We start from the raw sequence: 18119 nt of genomic DNA, 5'->3' as shown, positions 1-18119 counted from the left end.
TTGAATGTGGTCAAAAAGCCAAACCTAAATATGAAAGAGAGGTCTGGCACCACTCTTACATAGATGCTGCAGGGCAGGAACAGATATGGGACAAGGATCCTAACAGCAATTTAAATCCCAACTTTTAAAAAACGGAAAAATCACATGGCCCAAAAGCACTGCAGCCTTTGCTCTAAAACTATAAAATTAAGTGAAGATAAAACTGATAAAGTTAGTGTTGATGAATATATATGAAGAAACATTTAAAAAGTAAACATTCTGACATGCTGTCCTATCATGTAAATATTTTTAAGCACCTCAACTCTAAGGCAACTAGCAAACCCGGAAGGAAAAGGACAAAACAGTGATGTGACTGACTAACCTCCAAAGAGGTCCACATCAGCAGTGACAGCGGTGACAGTCGTAGTAGTTGAGGCAGAGGCTGAAGCAGTTGCAATTTCAGCGGTTGTAGTAGGAGGGGCAGGCTCTGGTGCAAATGGGTCTGAAATTTGTGCTTCAGAGGGAACAGAGGAAATTGCAGCCAGAGAATCTGTGTTGTACCACAGACAAAGAAAAAACAAGAGAGAAGAAGAGGAAAGGACAAAAGATGTACCAGGCTCCAAATCATCAAATTAAGGACAGTGATGAAGAGACAGAGTCTCTTAAAACAGAAGTTTAAAATAAAGCTTTACTCACCCTCTCCCAAAAGGTCTGTCGATGTCCATTATGTGTCAGCGTATGAAGAAATAAGAGAGAAAGCTGAAACATGCTCCCGAACCAATGTCCAGCAAGGCGACACACTAACTGAAGACGTTTTAGCTTTATGCACTTTTTGGGACCATTTCTAATTAAAATATAATGTATTATCTTTTATTACCATGGAATGTTGGAGCAGGAGGGGACCGTAGGCATCCTCCCTTGAGACCATGCTTCCGATTTTATAGGTGGGAACGCAGAGAGCAAGCAAGGTCAAGAGACTTACCTGAAGTCAGCACTAAACAACTTGACAAACTCAATTTATTATCAGATTTATCATTTCATCTGCTTTGATTTCACTATAGTATAAATATAAATTCTGAAGAAACTGTAGTTAATCAAACTTTTATTAATCCTCTGTATCTGATGTGTCACTTCAGTCCAGAATGCCACAGAATAGAGGCTTTATGATAGCTATAGTCTTACTGCAGAACATACTACACATAGTCAAAGAACTGAATGCAAGCTTAGGGGTTAGGGGAAAAAAACACCCTAACTACATGATTTTTTCTTCATAAATTTCACATTCTCAGATGTTTTTCAATTCAATATATAATCTTTCCATTCACAGACATTATGTGACAACATATGAGAATTATAATTTTTTTTATATTATTTTTCAGAGAGAGAATGTGTGTACACATGTGAGTGGGGGAGAGGCAGGGAGAGAGAGAATCCCAAGCAGGCTCCACAAGCAACAGTGCAGCGCTGACATGGGGCTCGATCTCAAGATCATGAGATCATGAACTGAGTGGAAATGAATAGTCAGATGCTTAACCAACTGAGCCACAACGGTGCCCCAAGAATTATTTTTAAGATGAATGTGAGAGAACTTTTTAGCCCTTCTGAGGTCTGCACTCCTGTCAGAGGTACATACTTTGTGTTCAACAGTGAGATTACAGTTGACATCCTAAATAAAAAGCCTGGGAAAGGTAATTATTATCTACACTATGACTTTAGGTTAAACACTTAGAGTGTCCAATGTATGCTCATACTCCTAGTCATGTGATATACTTGAGGGCTCATATGTGAATTCATGAATGCTACTGGAAATTTACTGTAATCATGAAGATATTTTATCAGAACTCATTAGCTATTTTTTTAAGAGACTTAAAAACATTATAAGAACTCAATAAACTAAAAGTCCTAGATGACATTTTAAAAACCTGAGAACATAAATTTGCCATTAAAAATTATCACATTCATTCAGGCACCTGAATGGCTTAGTTGGTTAAGTGTCTGACTTTGGGTCAGGTCATGATCTCACGGCTTGTGGGTTCGAGCCCTGCATCGGGTTCTCTGCTGACAGTTCAGAGCCTGGAATCTGCTTCAGATTCTGTGTCTTCTTCCCTCTCTGGCCCTCCCCCAACTGTGCTCTGTCTCTCTTTCTCTCAAAAAAAAAAAACATTAAACAATTTTTTTTCAAAAAAAAATGATCATGTTCATTTAACTATGCAATTTCAAACCCAATAAATATTAGATAAGTAATCAGGGCTCTACCTAACCAAATATTATAGATTTCATAACATTAGAAAATGATAGCACACAGGGTACATCACATTAGAAACAGTTTTTTAATTTTAGAATGTATGCATAATGAACACCAAGCCAAAAAGAGCTATGTTCATTTGGGGCTGTTACATGATCAGGTTGCAAATCCTGAGAAACAGAAATTGGTTAATTTCTTAAACCAATAGTATCAGGTCCAATACAACTGTTACTCAATAGTCATACATCCTAAAATATTAATTAGAAACCAAAGTGGGTCAGGAGAAGCCACAAAGACTTGGTTCTCTATTTTCCTGGCATTGGTGGCACTCTCTCTAGCCTTGCTTTATCAATCACTATTTCAAAATGCAACGTGACTTAGCAGAAGGGCTAAGAGGCACGTGATTTAAGTTTCTACACCTGGAATTTTCTATGACAGAATGGGCAGTTTATTTTGTACATTTGGTAAGTGAGAAAAGAGAAGACTATCTATGTGTACTAGAAGGAGAGAAATATTATTTAAAAGTATAAAAGATTAAGGGGCACCTGGGTAGCTCAGTCAGTTGTATGTCCAACTCTTGATTTCAGCTCAAGCCATGATCTCACAGTTTGTGGGTTTGAGCCCCACATTGGGCTCCTCGCTGAGGGGTGTGAAGCCTGCTAGGGATTCTCTCTCTGCCCCTTCCCCTGCTTGTGTGCATGCACGCTCTCTCTCTCAAAAAGAAAAAAACTTAAAAAACATATAAAAGATTAAAATACTAGTTCCTTGCTTTTGACTAGTATTTTTTTCAGATGGAGGGCTATAAGACTTCTTGCAGTATGATGAAAGATGGAAAGTAAAATTTCCTAGGAAAATGTATGATGATTAAACATACTGGGGCATTACTGATGTTGAAAACTTTTGGCACAAGTTTTAGTCTCTAAAATCTGAGTTTTCTGGATGAAATATAATTTATGTTGCTTATTTCTTGCTTTATGCACAATTTTCCCACTATAAAAGAAAGCCCTACTTTAGGATGATGGGAACAGTTATTATTCTCAAAGCTACCACTTTTTATAAAGGGTTAAACTATACAAACCCTCACCCCAACACCCACAGCAGCAGAGTTCAATTCACTGCAAGTACTACATAGTCAGACATATACTTTTGCACTAAGGAAATTACTAGAAAATATTCACTGTAATTGAGGAAACAGAGCTATAAATAAATTAACAATGAAATCTATATTTTGCAGTGATATGCAGCTAAACTCAGGTTATTATAAAGATCAAGTGCGTTAATATATTTAAGAGCTCACCTGTGCCTGGAGTATATCAAATGTTTGCTAATGATAACAACAGCAATAGCTAATATTTAAGTCAAATTATAATTTTCATTACAGAAGTATGAATGTCAAAGCTTCTATAAATCTTTCTGTGTGTGTGTGTATGTGTATACAATGCATGTTTCCAAAACAGTCCATAAATATGCCTTCCAGATTTAATTAACAAGTAAATGGTAATAAAGGTCACCAAAATTGTTTGTACTATGGCAAATATTCCCCATGGAAACTATTAAAGTCGTATTATTGCATAAAAATGATGAACCTTCAAATGCACATTGGGAATTAATTTCTATTAGGTCTCTTAAATTAATAAAACCCTAGCAATAATTCTATGTTTCTCTAAAAGTAGAAATTTCACTTCAAACATTTATAGTAAGTAATGATCTATTTCCCACTTCTAATATACACAGAAATACAACATACATACTCACTTGTTTGTGCTGAGGGATGAATTTATTATGAAGAGAAAAACACTCTCCTTACTATGGGGCCAAAGGCAGGGATTAAAAAAAATCTATCTTCTTTCAATCAAATATGCTCACTATCGACCCGCAGATGCAAATCTTGTATGTATTTAACTTAGGTTTATTAAATTTGCATTTTAATAAAGTTTGGTTGTCTCTTACACCAACAGAAAAAATACTCTCATTTACAATATGTCCCTTAAAATGACAATATTTATCAGTACATGTAACTTCCAAGAGAAATTCTTAAACATCTGAAGTGGCCATGGCTGTGGGAAAGTGAATTCTCTTACTAGCATTATGGTCAGATAAAAATACACAAATATGTCTAAAAGAGCTTTAGAGTTTATATTTTACTGTCTGGTTATACAAAATTAAAATGTGCTTTAACAGAAGTGATCTGATTCCACAAAACAAGATTGAGAAACTGATTTTATTTATTTATTTTTGCTTAGTCAAACGAGCCAAAATATATTTGTTACAATTTAGCGTCATGTTCAACCACCATTGCATATCTACAGGATAAATGCAAACTGAAGGTGACTAATATTACTCCATTTCTTATTATACAAGTTTACTTCAGTTTATTAAGACTTATAATTTTCACTATTTTGCTTCGGAATTAGAGAATTTATTAGTATTTTTCTCTCTAGCTGATTTTTCTACCGCTATGAAATACTGCAGTTGTAGATATTTTCTTGAGACAGAAGACTAATGATGTCTAATTTTCAAAAAGTGACCATTAGGTCCTGAGCCAAGGTTCTATTAGCCTGGAGGGTGCTTTGTACTATATAAAAAAAGTGCTCCATCTGTGCCAGCAGATTAGGAAAAGAAAAGCACCCCCTTTTCAAAGATGAAAAGGGTCACAGCTTGAATAGCAGACAGTGGGCTGGATTTTAGCCCCTCTCATTCTGCCTTTGAGCAAGGCACAAATTGCATGTCCCTACTGAACAGTCCTGACTAAAATCACACGATTCTGCTTTCTTCTATATCCATTGCTATCTTAAGGCTTCAGTCCTCAATGGTAACTTACATCCAACAAGTAAAGACTGAAATGTATTCTCATAAAATTGGTTATTATAACCTATTCCTTACAGTATTGTGTGTCTTAGCAAAAAGTGCTTGAAGGCAGAAATGAATAAAACTGTTTCAGTGCAAGTTTAAAAGATTTTATCTAGCTTTTACTCCTTACTTGGCACTCTTTTGGTGCAAAATTTGAAAGAGAAAGAGAGGAAGGAAGGAAGGAAGGAAGGAAGGAAGGAAGGAAGGAAGAAAAGGAGAAGAATTTCTCTTCAATTTCATGCCAGAGAATAAAGTAAAAGGAGACAGTTTACAGTTTCACTGTTTATTCATTAAAGTTCTAAGTCACTAAATGTTTGATAAGTTCTAAAAATTAACAGTGTGAATACATACTGATTTAGATGATAGAATTAAAGGGTTTTATATTCATATAAAACTGAAAATTTTTTGTATAACCCCACAAATTATAATTAACAAATTAAATTAAGCTTTAAATTATAAAAATTATGTAAAAGTCATTTATATGAGTTTATGAAAAAGTATGATTTAAGGATATGGATTTGAAGCACTCTTAAATGAACCAGAAAACACAATTAATTGCATAAGATACTGTGGTAATGAAAATAAATCATCAGTAAATTGAAATAATCAATAATCAAACATTTCTGAAACTTGAAGCTCAGAATGAAAACATGAGAACCAGAAGAATGCCCTTATAAAATCTCAGCAGCAATCTTTTCCTTTTACCAACTGCAATTTAACAAAGTTAAGTGAAGCTGGAAGAGCAATTTTATTATAAAAAATTGACAGCTGTAGGCTTAAGAGCTGAACAATTCAGGGGCATGTGGGTGGCTCAGTCGGTTAAACATGTGACTTTGGCTTCAGATTCTGTGTTTCCCTCTCTCTCTGCCCCTCCTGCCCTGTCTCTCTGTCTCTCTCAAAAAATAAACATTAAAAGAAATTTTTAAAAGAGTTGAACATTTCAACACAGGAGGTTTAAAGGTTTTCAGTGGAAAAGCACCAATATTTAAAATGCTCATATTTGGGGTACCTGAGTGGCTCAGTCAGTTGGGAGTCTGACTTTGACTCAGGTCATGATCTCATGGTTTGTGGGGTTGAGCCACGCGTCGGGCTCTGTGTTGACAGCTAGCTCAGAGCCTGGAGCCTGTCTTCAGATTCTGTCTCCCTCTCTCTCTGACCTTCCCCTGCTCATGCTCATGCTCATGCTCTATCTCTCTTTCAAAAATAAATAAAATGTTAAAAAAATAAAATGCTCATATTTATAATTAGCAACTTTATTGCAGGACTGGTTATCTGTTGTTTATTCTGTTGCCAAAACAACTTGGAAATACAATCAAGAGATTATAGCATGTACTCTGATGTCATACTGACATATTGTTTAGCAAGCTCACCAAAGGATTATTTAATTATCCAGGGAACTTTATTTGACTTTGCAATTTAAATGTTAACTAAGGATTCTGATTCTTAAATGATATATTAAAAGTTACAGATCTTGTTGGTTAGTGATTTCTATATTCTGTCTGGATAAAGAAGACAACCTCAAGATACGATTTTTTATTGCCCTACAGGGCATTAACTAGTTTTGTATCTAACCTAGTCAACTTATTCTAACATTTCTTTTCAAATGTCAATAAATACCAAGTTCCTTGAAATGTCCTTTGAATTGTCTTTATCTTTTTATTGGTTTCCTCATCAGTGTGTGCTGTTTTTTCCTCACTGTGCTGTTTCTTCCTCCCTCTCTACTCTAGATTCTTTCAGGTATATATATTTAAGATGTACAATGTGATTATTTGATATACTTGGTGAAATGATTACTACAATCAACATAACACATCCATGACCCCATATAACCACTAGTTACTACCTTTATTTTTGTGGTAAGGATATTTAAGATTTATTCTCTTAGCAAATTTCAAGTATACAACAGTATTAACTATAGTCACCAGCTCTGCATTAGATCTCCAGAGCTTACTCATCTCACAACTGATCATTTGTACCCTCTGCTTAATGTGGCCCCCTCCTGTGCCTTACTCTCCATCTCCTGTCAGCCATCATTCTACTCTCTGCTTCTGGGAATTTGACTTTTTTAGATTCCACATATCAAGTGAAATCATACATATTTGTCTTTCTGCATCTGGCTTATTCACTTAGCATAAGGTCTTCCATGTTTATCCATGCATTTGCAAATTGGAAGATTTCCTTCTTTTTTAGGGTGGAATAATATTCCACTGAATATGTATTTATATTTATATTTACTTATATACAAAACATATTTTCCTTCTCTACTTGTCCACTGACAGATTTTGAGGTTATTTCTATATCTTGGTTATTGTTTATATTGCTGCAATGAACATGGGAGTGCAAATATCTCTTTGATATGTGTTTGTGTGTGTGTGTGTATCCATCCAGATGTGAAATTACTAAATCATATGGTAGTCCTATTTTTAAATTTTTTGAGGAAGCTCTCTGTTTTCCATAATAGCTATGCCAATTTACACTACCACCAACAGTGTATAGCGTCCCCTTTTTTCCATACCCTCATCAGTATTTGTTATACCTTTTTGGTATAGCCATTCTAGCAGGTGTGAGGTGATATGACATTGTGCCTTTGATTTGCATTTCCCTGATAATTAGTGACAATGAACACCTTTCCATATATCTATTGGTCATCTCTATGTTTTCTTTGGAAAAATGACTATTCAGGAACTTTCCCCATTTTTAAATTGCTTTTTTGTTTTACTGATTGTTTCTTTTGTTGTGCAGAAGTGTTGTAGTTTGACACAGTCCTACTTGCTTATGCTTGCTTTTGTTGCCTATGTTTTGGTGTCATATGCAAAAAAATAAATAAATAATTGCTAAGACCAATGTTGAAAAGATTTTTCTGTTTTCCTGTGGGAGTTTTTATGGTTTCAGGTCTTATATTTAAGTAGTTAATATGTTTGAGTTAATTTTTGTGTATGGTATAAAGTTCCAATTTTATTCTTTTGCATGTGGATATTCAGTTTTCCCAATACTAGTTATTAAAGAGACTACCTTTTCCCTGTTGTGTATTCCTGGTATTCTTCTTAAAAGTTAATTGGCTGTATGTGTGTGAATTTATTTCTGGGATCTCCTGTTCTCTTCGTCGAGGTATCTGTTTTTATAATAGTACCACAGTATTTTGATTACTATAGCTTTGTACTATAGTTTGAAATCATGAAGTTTGATGCATTCAGTTTTGTTCTTCTTTTCAACACTGCTTTGGCTGCTTGGGGTCTTTTGTGGTCTGTACAAACAACAGGATTATTTTATATTTATGGGGAAATGCCATTGCAGTTTTTCTAGGGATTGTACTAAATCTATAGATCACTTTAAGTAATTGGACATTTTTTGTATCAAAAACCATAAGATACCTAGGAACAAATCTAATCAAAGAGGTAAAAGATTTGTACCCTGAAAACTATCTAACACTTGTGAAAGATATTGAGGAAGGCACAAAGAAATGGAAAAACATTCTATGCTCATGGATTGGAAGAGCAAATATTATTTGCTATATACTATGCTACTCAAAGCAATCTACACATTCAATGCAACTGCTGTCAAAATAACAGCAGCATTTCTCAAAGAGCTAGAACAAACAATTCTAAAATTTGTATGGAACCAGAAAAGACCCCTAATAGCCAAAGTAATGTTGAAAAAGAAAAGCAAGGTGGGAGGCATCACAATTCTGGACTTCAAGCTGTATTACAAAGCTGTAGTCATCAAGACAGTATAGTACTGGCACAAAAACAGACACACAGATCAATGGAACACAATAGAGAACCCAGAAATGGACCCACAAATGTATGGTCAGCTAATCTTTGACAAAGCAGGAAAGAATATCCAATGGAAAGAAGACAGTCTCTTCAATAAATGGTGTTAGGAAAACTGGATGGCAGCATGCAGAAGACCGAAACTGAACCATTTTCTTATACCGTACACATACACAAAATTCAAAATAGATGAAAAACCTAAATTTGAGATAGGAAACCATCAAAATCCTAGAGGAGAACACAGGTAGCAACCTCTCTGACCTCAGCCCCATAGCAACTTCTTACTAGACATGTCTTTGGAGGCAAGGGAAACAAAAGCAAAAATGAACTATTATGACTTCATCAAGATAAAAAGCTTCTGCACAGCAAAGGAAACAGTCAATAAAACTAGAAGGCAGCCAACAGAATGGGAGAAGCTATTTACAAATAACATATCTGATAAAGGGCCAGCATCCAAAATTTATAAAGAACATCATTCAACACTCAAAAATAAATAACCCAGTTCAGAAGACATGAACAAAGAAGACAAACAAATGTCTAACACACATGAAAAAATACTCAACATAAGTCATTATCAAGGAAATTCAAATCACAACCACACTGAGATACCATCTCACACCTGTCAGAATTAACCAGGAAACAACAGATATTGGTGAGGATGTGGAGAAAGCGGAACCCTCTTACACTGTTGGTGGTAATGCAGCCACTCTAGAAAACGTTATGAAGGTTCATCAAAAAGTTAAAAACAGAACTACCCCATGATCCAGCAATTGCCACTACTGGGTATTTACCTAAAGGATACACAAATACTGATTCAAAGAGGCAGACACACCCCAATGTTAATAGCAGCATTATCAACAATAGCCAAGTTAAGGAAAGAGCCCAAATGTCCATCTACTGATGAGTGGATAAAGAAGATGTGATGTGGTGTGTGTGTGTGTGTGTGTGTGTGTGTGTGTGTGTGTGTAAAATGGAATATTACTCAGCCATCAAAAATGAAATATTTCCATTTTCAACAATATGAATGGAACTAGAGTGTGTTATGCAAAGTGAAATGAGTCGGGGAAAGACAAATACCATATGATTTCATATGTGCAATTTAAGAAACAAAACAGAGGTACATAAGGGGGAAAAGAAAAATAAAATAAGATAAAAAGAGAGAGGGAGGTGAACCAAAGACTCCACAGAGAACAGACTGAGGGTTGCTGGAGGGGAGGCGGGTGGAGGGATGGGCTAAATGAGTGATGGCATTAGAGAAGGCACTTGTGATAAAGCACTGAGTGTTGTATGTAAGGGATGAATCACTAAATTCTACTCCGAAACCAAAACTATACTATATGTTAACTAAATTGAATTTAAATAAAATCTTGGAAGGAGTTGAAAAAAGGTAATATGGACATTTTAACAATATTAATTCTTCCAATCCATGATTACAGAAGATCTTTCCATTTATTTGTGTTTTCTTCAATTTATCTTATCAATGTTCACAGCAGTTCAGTGTATAGATCTTTCGTGTCCTTGATGAAAACTTATTCTTAAGTATTTCATTCCTTTGATGCTACTGTAAATGGGTCTGTTCTCTTTATTTCTTCCTCAGATAATTTGTTGTTAGTATATAGAAATGCAACTGATTTTTGTATGTTCATCATGTATCCTGCAACAATACTGAATTCATTTTTTAGTTATAACAGTTTTTTGGTGGAATCTGTAGGATTTTCTACATACAAGATTATGTCATCTACAGAGACATTTTTGCTTCTTCCTTTCTTTTTGGATGCCTTTTATTTCTTTTGCTTGCCTAACTTAGCTCTGGCTAAGACTTCCAGCACTACACTGAATAGAAGTGGAGAGTGGGTATCTTTGTACTGTCCCTAATCTTAAGAGAAAAAGGCTTCAGCTTTTCACCACTGAGTATGATGTTAGCTGTGGGCTCATCATAGATGGCCTTTATAATGTTGAAGTACATTCCTTCTACATATAATTTGTTAAGAGTTTTTATCATGAAAGGATGTTGAATTTTGTTAGATGCTTTTTCTGCATCTACTGAGCATCTACTGAGATCACATGATTTTTATCCTTTATTCTGTAATGTCATGTATCATGTTTACTATTTGCATATAGTGAACCATCTTTGCATTCCAGGGATAAATCCCACTTGATCATGGTGCATGATCCTTTTAATGTGCTACTGAATGTGGTTTGCTAATATTTTGTTGAGCATTTTTGTTCTTGTTCATCAAGTCTATTTGGCCTATAATTTCCTTTTCTTGCAGGGTCCTCGTCTGGCTTTGGTCTGAGGATAATGCTGGCTTCAAAAAATGAGTTTGGAAGTATTGCCTCCTTTTCATTTTTTTTGAAGAGTTAGAGAAGGAATGGCATTCATTCTTTTGAAATTGTAGAATTCACTTGAGAAGCTATCATGAGTTTTTCTTTGTTGGGAGTTTTTGACTCATGCTTCAACTTCCTTGCTCATTGTGAATCTTTTTAGATTTTCTATTTCTTTATGGTTCTGTCTCAGTCAGTTATATGTTTTTAGGTATTTATCCATTTCTTCTAGGTTATCCAATATGATGGCATATAATTATTCCAGGTAGTCTCTTATGGCCCTTCATATTTTTATATCAGGTGTAATGTTTCCTCTTTCATTTATTATTTTAGTTTTTTGAGTCCTTTTTTTTTTCTTGGATAGTCTAGTTAAAAGTTTGTCACTTTATTCAAAAAATCAATTCTTAGTTTCACTGATCTTTTCTATTGTCTTCCTAACTTCAATTTCATTTATTTCTGCTCTAATCTTTATTATTTCCTTTCTTCTGCTAACTTTGGGATTCGTTTGTTCTTTTTATAGTTCCTTGAGGTATAAAGCTATACAGTTTGAGATGTTTCTTTTTCTTAATGTAGGCATTTAACACTATAAACCACCCTCTTAGAATTGCTTTTTGTAGCATGCTATATGTGTTGATATGTTATGTTTCCATTTTGATCTGTTTCAAGATATTTTCTGATTTCTTTCTGATTTCTTCTTTGACCCAATGGTTGGCTAGTAGTATGTTGTTTATCTCCACATATTTGTGAATGTTCCAATTTTCCTTCTGTTACCAATTTCTAGTTTCATACCAATGAGGTCAGAAATGATACTTGATATGACTTCTATCTTCAATTTGTTAAGATTTGTTAAGTGTCCTAACTTACGATCTATCCTGGAGAGTGCTCCATATGTGCTGGAGAAGAATGTATATTCTTCCGTGTTGGATGGAATGTTTTGTATATGTTTGTTGATGTGGAGTAAGGTGTTAGCAAATCTACTATATCCTTATTGATTTTCTTCTTGGATTATCTATCCATTGTTGAAAGTGGCATAATAAAGTCCTCTACTATTACACTGTGGCTATTTCTCTTCTTGGTTCTGTTAATATCTGCTTTATATATTTAGGTATTCCAATGTTTGGTGTATATATATAGTTACAATTGTTATATCATCTTGATGGGTTGATCTTTTTACTTTGCTGGATATAATACTTTTGGCTGAAGTTTTTTTCTTCCTTCTATCAGCACTCTGTGTATATCATCCTACTTACTCCTGACATGCAAGGTTTCTACTGAAAAATGTGCTGACAGCCTTATTAGGATTCTTTTGCATGTAACAACTAGGTTTTCTCTTGTTGTTCTCAAATTTTTCTTTTCATCTTTGATGTCTGGCAATTTGATTATACTGTGTCTTGCTTGGGGACTTTTGAACATCGATAAATATGAATGTCCATACCCATGTCCATATAATTTGGGAAGTTTTTAGTCATTATTTCCTTAAATAAGCTTTTTGCCCCTCTTTTTATGTCTTTTCCTTCTAGGACTCCCTCAATGCATTTATTTGTTCATCTGAAAGCATCCATAGGTCCTGTATGCCTTCTTTATTCTCTTTCTTTTTTGTTCCTCTAACTGCTACCTTGTAATTATCTTTGAGTTTGCTGATTCTTTATGCTGTCTGATTAAGTCTGCTCTTCAAGCTCTTTATTGAGTTTTTCAGCTCTGTCATTATATTCTATAGCCCCAGGATTTTTCTTTGGATTTTTCTTATGGCCTCTCTTTATCAAACTTCTCATTTTGTTTGTGTATTTTTTTTTTATTGGTTTTGTTGCCTATTTGTGTTCTCTTGCATCTCATCGAGTTTATTTAAGATGATTACTTTTTTTGTTCTTAGTTTATTGTCAAGTTGGTTTCCATATAACACCCAGTGCTCATCCCAACAAGTGCCCTCCTCCATGCCCAACACCCCCCTTCCCGTCTCCCCCACCTCCACCAGCCCTCAGTTTGTTCTCAGCATTCAAGAGTCTCTCATGGTTTGCCTCCCTCCCTCTCTCCAACTATTTTTACCCTTCTTCTCTCCCATGGTCCTCCATTAAGTTCCTCTTAATCCACCTATATGTGCAAACATATGGTATCTGTCCTTCTCTGCCTGACTTATTTTGCTCAGCATAACACCCTCAATTTCCATCCATGTTGCTACAAATAGCCAGATTTCATTCTTTATCATTGCCATGTAGTATTCCATTGTATAGATAAGCCACATAAGATGATTACTTTTAATTCTTTGTTAGGCAATTCATAGATCTCCATTTCTTCAGGGTCAGTTATTAAGAATGTTATTAGTTTCCTTTAGTGGTGTCACGTTTGTTTCCCTGATTCTTTATGATCCATGTAGCCTTATTACTGGTGTTTGAGTGTTTGAAAAGTAAACAGCTCTTCCAAAGACTCATTTTGGTAGGGAAAGACTTTCACCTGCTCTAGGCTAATGACATTGCCTAGAGTATCAGAACAGAATCGCAGGTGAGTGGAATTGGAGCTAGGTCATGTGGCTACATGCTGCGTATGCTATGATGTCTAGGGGCTTGGATAGGTTTAGATCCTATCTCATCCCTGGGTGGACCTTGAGGACCTTGCAGTAGGGCTGGAACTGGGACAAGGGTCCACTTTAGGGTCTGCAGTAAGTCCACAGATGGTGGGCTGGTTAGCAAGTGCATGGATAGGTGTGGCTCCCATGGCGTCGCTGGGTGGGCAGGTCTACTCCTGGACCATAGCTGGGACATGAGAAGGTTGCTTTAAAATTCACAGTTGGGACCAAGGTTGGCAGGCCTGACTCTGGAGACTTGTCTCCCACAGGGTCCCTGAGTGGACAGAATGCTCCCTGACTAATGCTGGGAGGGTATGGAGCTAAGTCATAGGACTGCTTCAGGATCTGAAGTTGGACTAAGCTCACTGGGCCTACCTCTGGGGGAACAGACAGGTATGTTTCTTGCTGGATTCCTGGGCAGGAATGACTGCTCCTAGACCATGACTGAGAGAGGCTGGAGCTGGGTCATAAGCCATTTCAGAATCCACAGCGGAGACCAAGGTCAGCAGACCGGTTACCCAAGGCAAGGGCAAGCATGACTCCTCCTAGGTCCCTTGGCTAATGTTGCTGATGGCAGGACCAAAGCCAAAGAGGACTATAAATGTGTCCATAGGGGCATGGTAGTGTTTCCAGGTCTGTAGTCAGGATGAAAGGTGGTGACCCCCTATGTGGGAATAGGCCTGCCATCTCAAAACAACTTTCTTTGGTCTTAGGCTCCAGTGGGGTTTTGCAACCTTTTACCTGGGTCCCAAAACTCCCACAAAGGCACGTTGTCCATGGGTGGCTGCCAGATTGCTTTTGCTGTGTGTGGGGAGCTACGATGGGGCACTTCCTATTACACTGCATTGGTTATGTTATTCCCTTCATTCCTATAGTTGTATGAATCACTTTTAAAATTAAAAAAAATTATTTTGATAGTTTGGTGCAATAGGACAAGGTATTCAAAACCAAGTCTGTGCGGCACTGAGAATTATGAAGTAATTAACTTATTTTATATTATTATTTAATTTACTTCTTAATCAAGTACATATAAAAGTTTAATTTTTCCAAGATCTATGAATAAAACTGGAATCAAGCACATTGGTGCAATTCTTCTTAGTTAGTTTAGTATGGATCTTTTCTGGCACAAACAAAAATCTATCCCAGATTTCAACTGCCTGAAGTCAAATCCACTATGAATTAAAACAAATGTGGGTATAAAGTAATTCAGGAAGGAGGCTATGCCTGAACAAATTAAATTACAAGTGCTGATTATGGTAACACCCAATTCTCTAATGCCTGAGTTTCTAGAGAACAATTATTAAAAATAATCAGAATTTTATTTTATTTTTAAAGTTTATTTACTTATTTTTGAGAAAGTGTGAGCAGGGGAGAAGATAGAGAGTGAGAGAGAATTCCAAGCAGGTTCTACAGTGTCAGTGTAGAGCCCAAATGGGGCTCAAACCCACAGACCATGAAATCATGACCTGAGCCAAAACCAAGAGTCAGACACTTACCTGACTGAGCCACCAGGAGCCCTCCAAAATAATCTGAATTTTAGAACAGCAAAGAAAAATATTGCCTTTTTCCAACTCTTAAAAACTATATGACTACCTGAACATTTTAACTGTACTATAGGTACTTTTTCTGATTCTGTCTCTCTCTCAATATAAATTTAAATAGATAGATGCCATTCTTAGCATTTTCTCTATAAGTTCCTAGCAATATTTTGGATAACTAAAGGTAAATATAACAATAACAGCCTCAATAAAAACAACTAAATAGAAAAAATGACATGACTGTCTGGTCTCTCTCACCTCCCCACGCAGTGGCTCCTCCAGAAGGTGGTGGTGGTGCTGGTGCTGCGGCTGCTGCTGCCCCTCCAGAAAAGTCTGGTTGGAGGTCCAGAAGATCACTAGATGGTTTGGAAGTGCTGAAAGTAAAATACAATTTTAATATCACATTTAAAAATTTTATAATGTAAAGATTCTTTTAAATAAAGACTGATGCAGAAAGCATCAAAGATTTTGGAAATTTTAAATCCAATAAGAGAATAATATTTTGGAAAGTATAGCACATGTTCTTCACTACCAAGGGTTAGCAAACTACTCTGAAAAGGACCAGAAGCTAAAGTATTTTAGGTTTGTGGGCTAGATGGTCTATCACTATGCCACTCTAATAGTGTAGCATGAAATAAGACACAGACAATATGTAAACAAATGAACGTACATTTGTTCCAACAAAACTTTATTTATAAAAACATACAGTGGGCTAGATTTTACCAATAGGACATAGTTTGCCAACTCTTGTTTATATTCAATAATAGAGGTAAACCAAACTTCAAGCAATGGGCCACTCAACAAATCATAAAGCAGAAATGAAAGGAGAAAACCAAAATGCCTCAAATTAAGGGGAAATTTTATTAAATATATTAATGTCCACTGGGTAGCATCTGGTTATAAGTGTGATAAAAGGAAGTTTACTCCAAATATTATGGTAAGAATCATGCATAATTTTTCCTTTTCTATATTTTCTAAATTGTCTTATATGGAAAAAAATTGTCTAAGGAATTTATAAAGCAAAGAATATCAAAATCACTAACACACCCTTTTGATAAGTTAAACTACAACATATCAGGTTTGCCTATAAAAAAACCTCATCTAAAATACTTCTATATTTTTTATTCTCATTAAGTTTGGGGCTGTGCTTTTCAAAGCTCCTCCATCTGTAAAAGTTTCAAGGAGGAGCCTAGAGCTTTGCTATTCAAAGTGTTGTTTTCAAACTAGCAACATCCTGAGATACTATTAGAAGGTACAAAATCTTAAGGCTCACCCCTTACCTGCTATATCAGAATCTTCCTTTTAACTGAGTCCCAGGTGTTTCATTCAGGTTTGAAACACACTGGTCTAGAGGCTACCATACCAGCTACCGATCCACCAGGGTCCCAGATTCCCCACCCCTCCTCTTAAATAGCAGTTCCATCTCTATCTTTCTCACATATTAGATTTCCAAGTAATATTCTTCCGAAGTAAGGATCCCTCTACATATTTTTTTTTCAAAGTACCTGAAATGAACCTCACTTTGATATCCACTTCATAAATATAACTGGTCTAAGTGTCAGGATAAGGAAACATATTTATGATTAAGACCTGAATCAAAGCTTTTATAAGAAGCAATATATTTTAGTATAGACACAAAAAGGACTTGGTTTTACCAAATTTGTGATTATAAAAAGAAGAACTCAGTAGTAGAGGGTAACGTACATAGTTAACACGGGTACATAATGTGGTGCAAACTGCTGCTCAGTTTGAAATTCAGGTCTCCAAATATAGGGCATTCATAATAAGCCACAGATACTAAAAATCCTCTCAAGGCACCAGGACCAAACAAAGGTGACTGAAAATTATGATTTGAGGAAGCCTCTTTGAGTTGGGGCTTCATTTGAGGCAGCCTTGAGATTTGTACACACTGTAGTCATTCCCACTTCTCTCACTACTGTTAGGACACTTAGATGCTATATAAGCTGATTAGGAAGATACTGATGGTCTCTTCCTACCACCAGTATCTGAGTTCCTCATAAGTACCATCTAAGTGGCCGACAACTGCAAGATTGGTTGGTTGGTTGGTTGGTTGGTTATTTATTTAAGCTTTTTTTCCCACAAATAGTTTACTGTCAATTTAGTTTCCACATAACACCCAGTGCTCATCCCCACAAGTGTCTTCCCCCATGCCCACCCCCCCTTCCCTCACATCCATCAGTCCTCAGTTTGTTCTCAGCATTCAAGAGTCTCTCATGGTTTGCCTCTCTCCCTTTCCCCCACCATTNTGTCTCTGGTATCTTTGTTCCTTGCAACCTTTCCTTCAGAGCATCCCCCTCAGGATTTCTTGTAGGGCTGGCTTCGTGGTGACAAATTCTTTCAATTTCTGTTTATTTGGAAAGGTTTTTCTCTCTCCTTCTATTTTGAACAACAGGTTTGCTGGATAGAGGATTCTTGGCTGCATATTTTTNGTCGGGGAAGTTCTCTGCTATCATTTGTTCCAGGACTCCTTCAGCACCTTTCCCTCTCTCTTCCTTTTCTGGGATTCCTATGATATGGATATTGTTACATTTGACCGTATCGCTGAGCTCTTNCAGGCACATTTCCCAGTTTTTAGCTCTTTGCCTTCCCTCTAGAGTTCCAGCCAGACAGAGGAGCGCGGACGCCCGGTGTCCGCATGGCTCTTTCAGGGGCCCCAGCCTCCCGGGAGGACAATGGCGTCAGGTGTGCCGCTACACTGAAGTCCAGCCACCAGGAGCCAGCACAAGAAGCAGTCTGTGCGCTCAGCCCTCCCCCAACCCCCCCCCCCGGGCCGGTTGGCACGAGGGGACCTGGCATGCAGGAATTTGGCAAGTACGGTCTCTCTATGCCCC

At 36.5% G+C, this 18119-nt stretch overlaps 1 protein-coding gene across 1 annotated transcript in view; it reads right to left on the bottom strand.

The window, feature by feature from the left end:
* The window catches only part of SNAP91 (synaptosome associated protein 91), a 148042-nt gene that overhangs the window by 44368 nt on the left and 85555 nt on the right, over positions 1 to 18119 (bottom strand). The window contains 3 exon segments of the mRNA XM_077750256.1: positions 362 to 529; positions 676 to 690; positions 15526 to 15641. Coding sequence (XP_077606382.1) covers positions 362 to 529; positions 676 to 690; positions 15526 to 15641 — 299 coding nt within the window.

Source organism: Crocuta crocuta, unplaced genomic scaffold (assembly GCF_008692635.1).
Source record: "Crocuta crocuta isolate KB4526 unplaced genomic scaffold, BGI_CrCroc_1.0 scaffold9, whole genome shotgun sequence".
NCBI classification, from domain to species: Eukaryota; Metazoa; Chordata; class Mammalia; order Carnivora; family Hyaenidae; genus Crocuta; species Crocuta crocuta.
The sequence above is the reverse complement of the archived record's forward strand: the minus strand, read 5'-3'. Positions and strand labels throughout refer to the sequence as shown.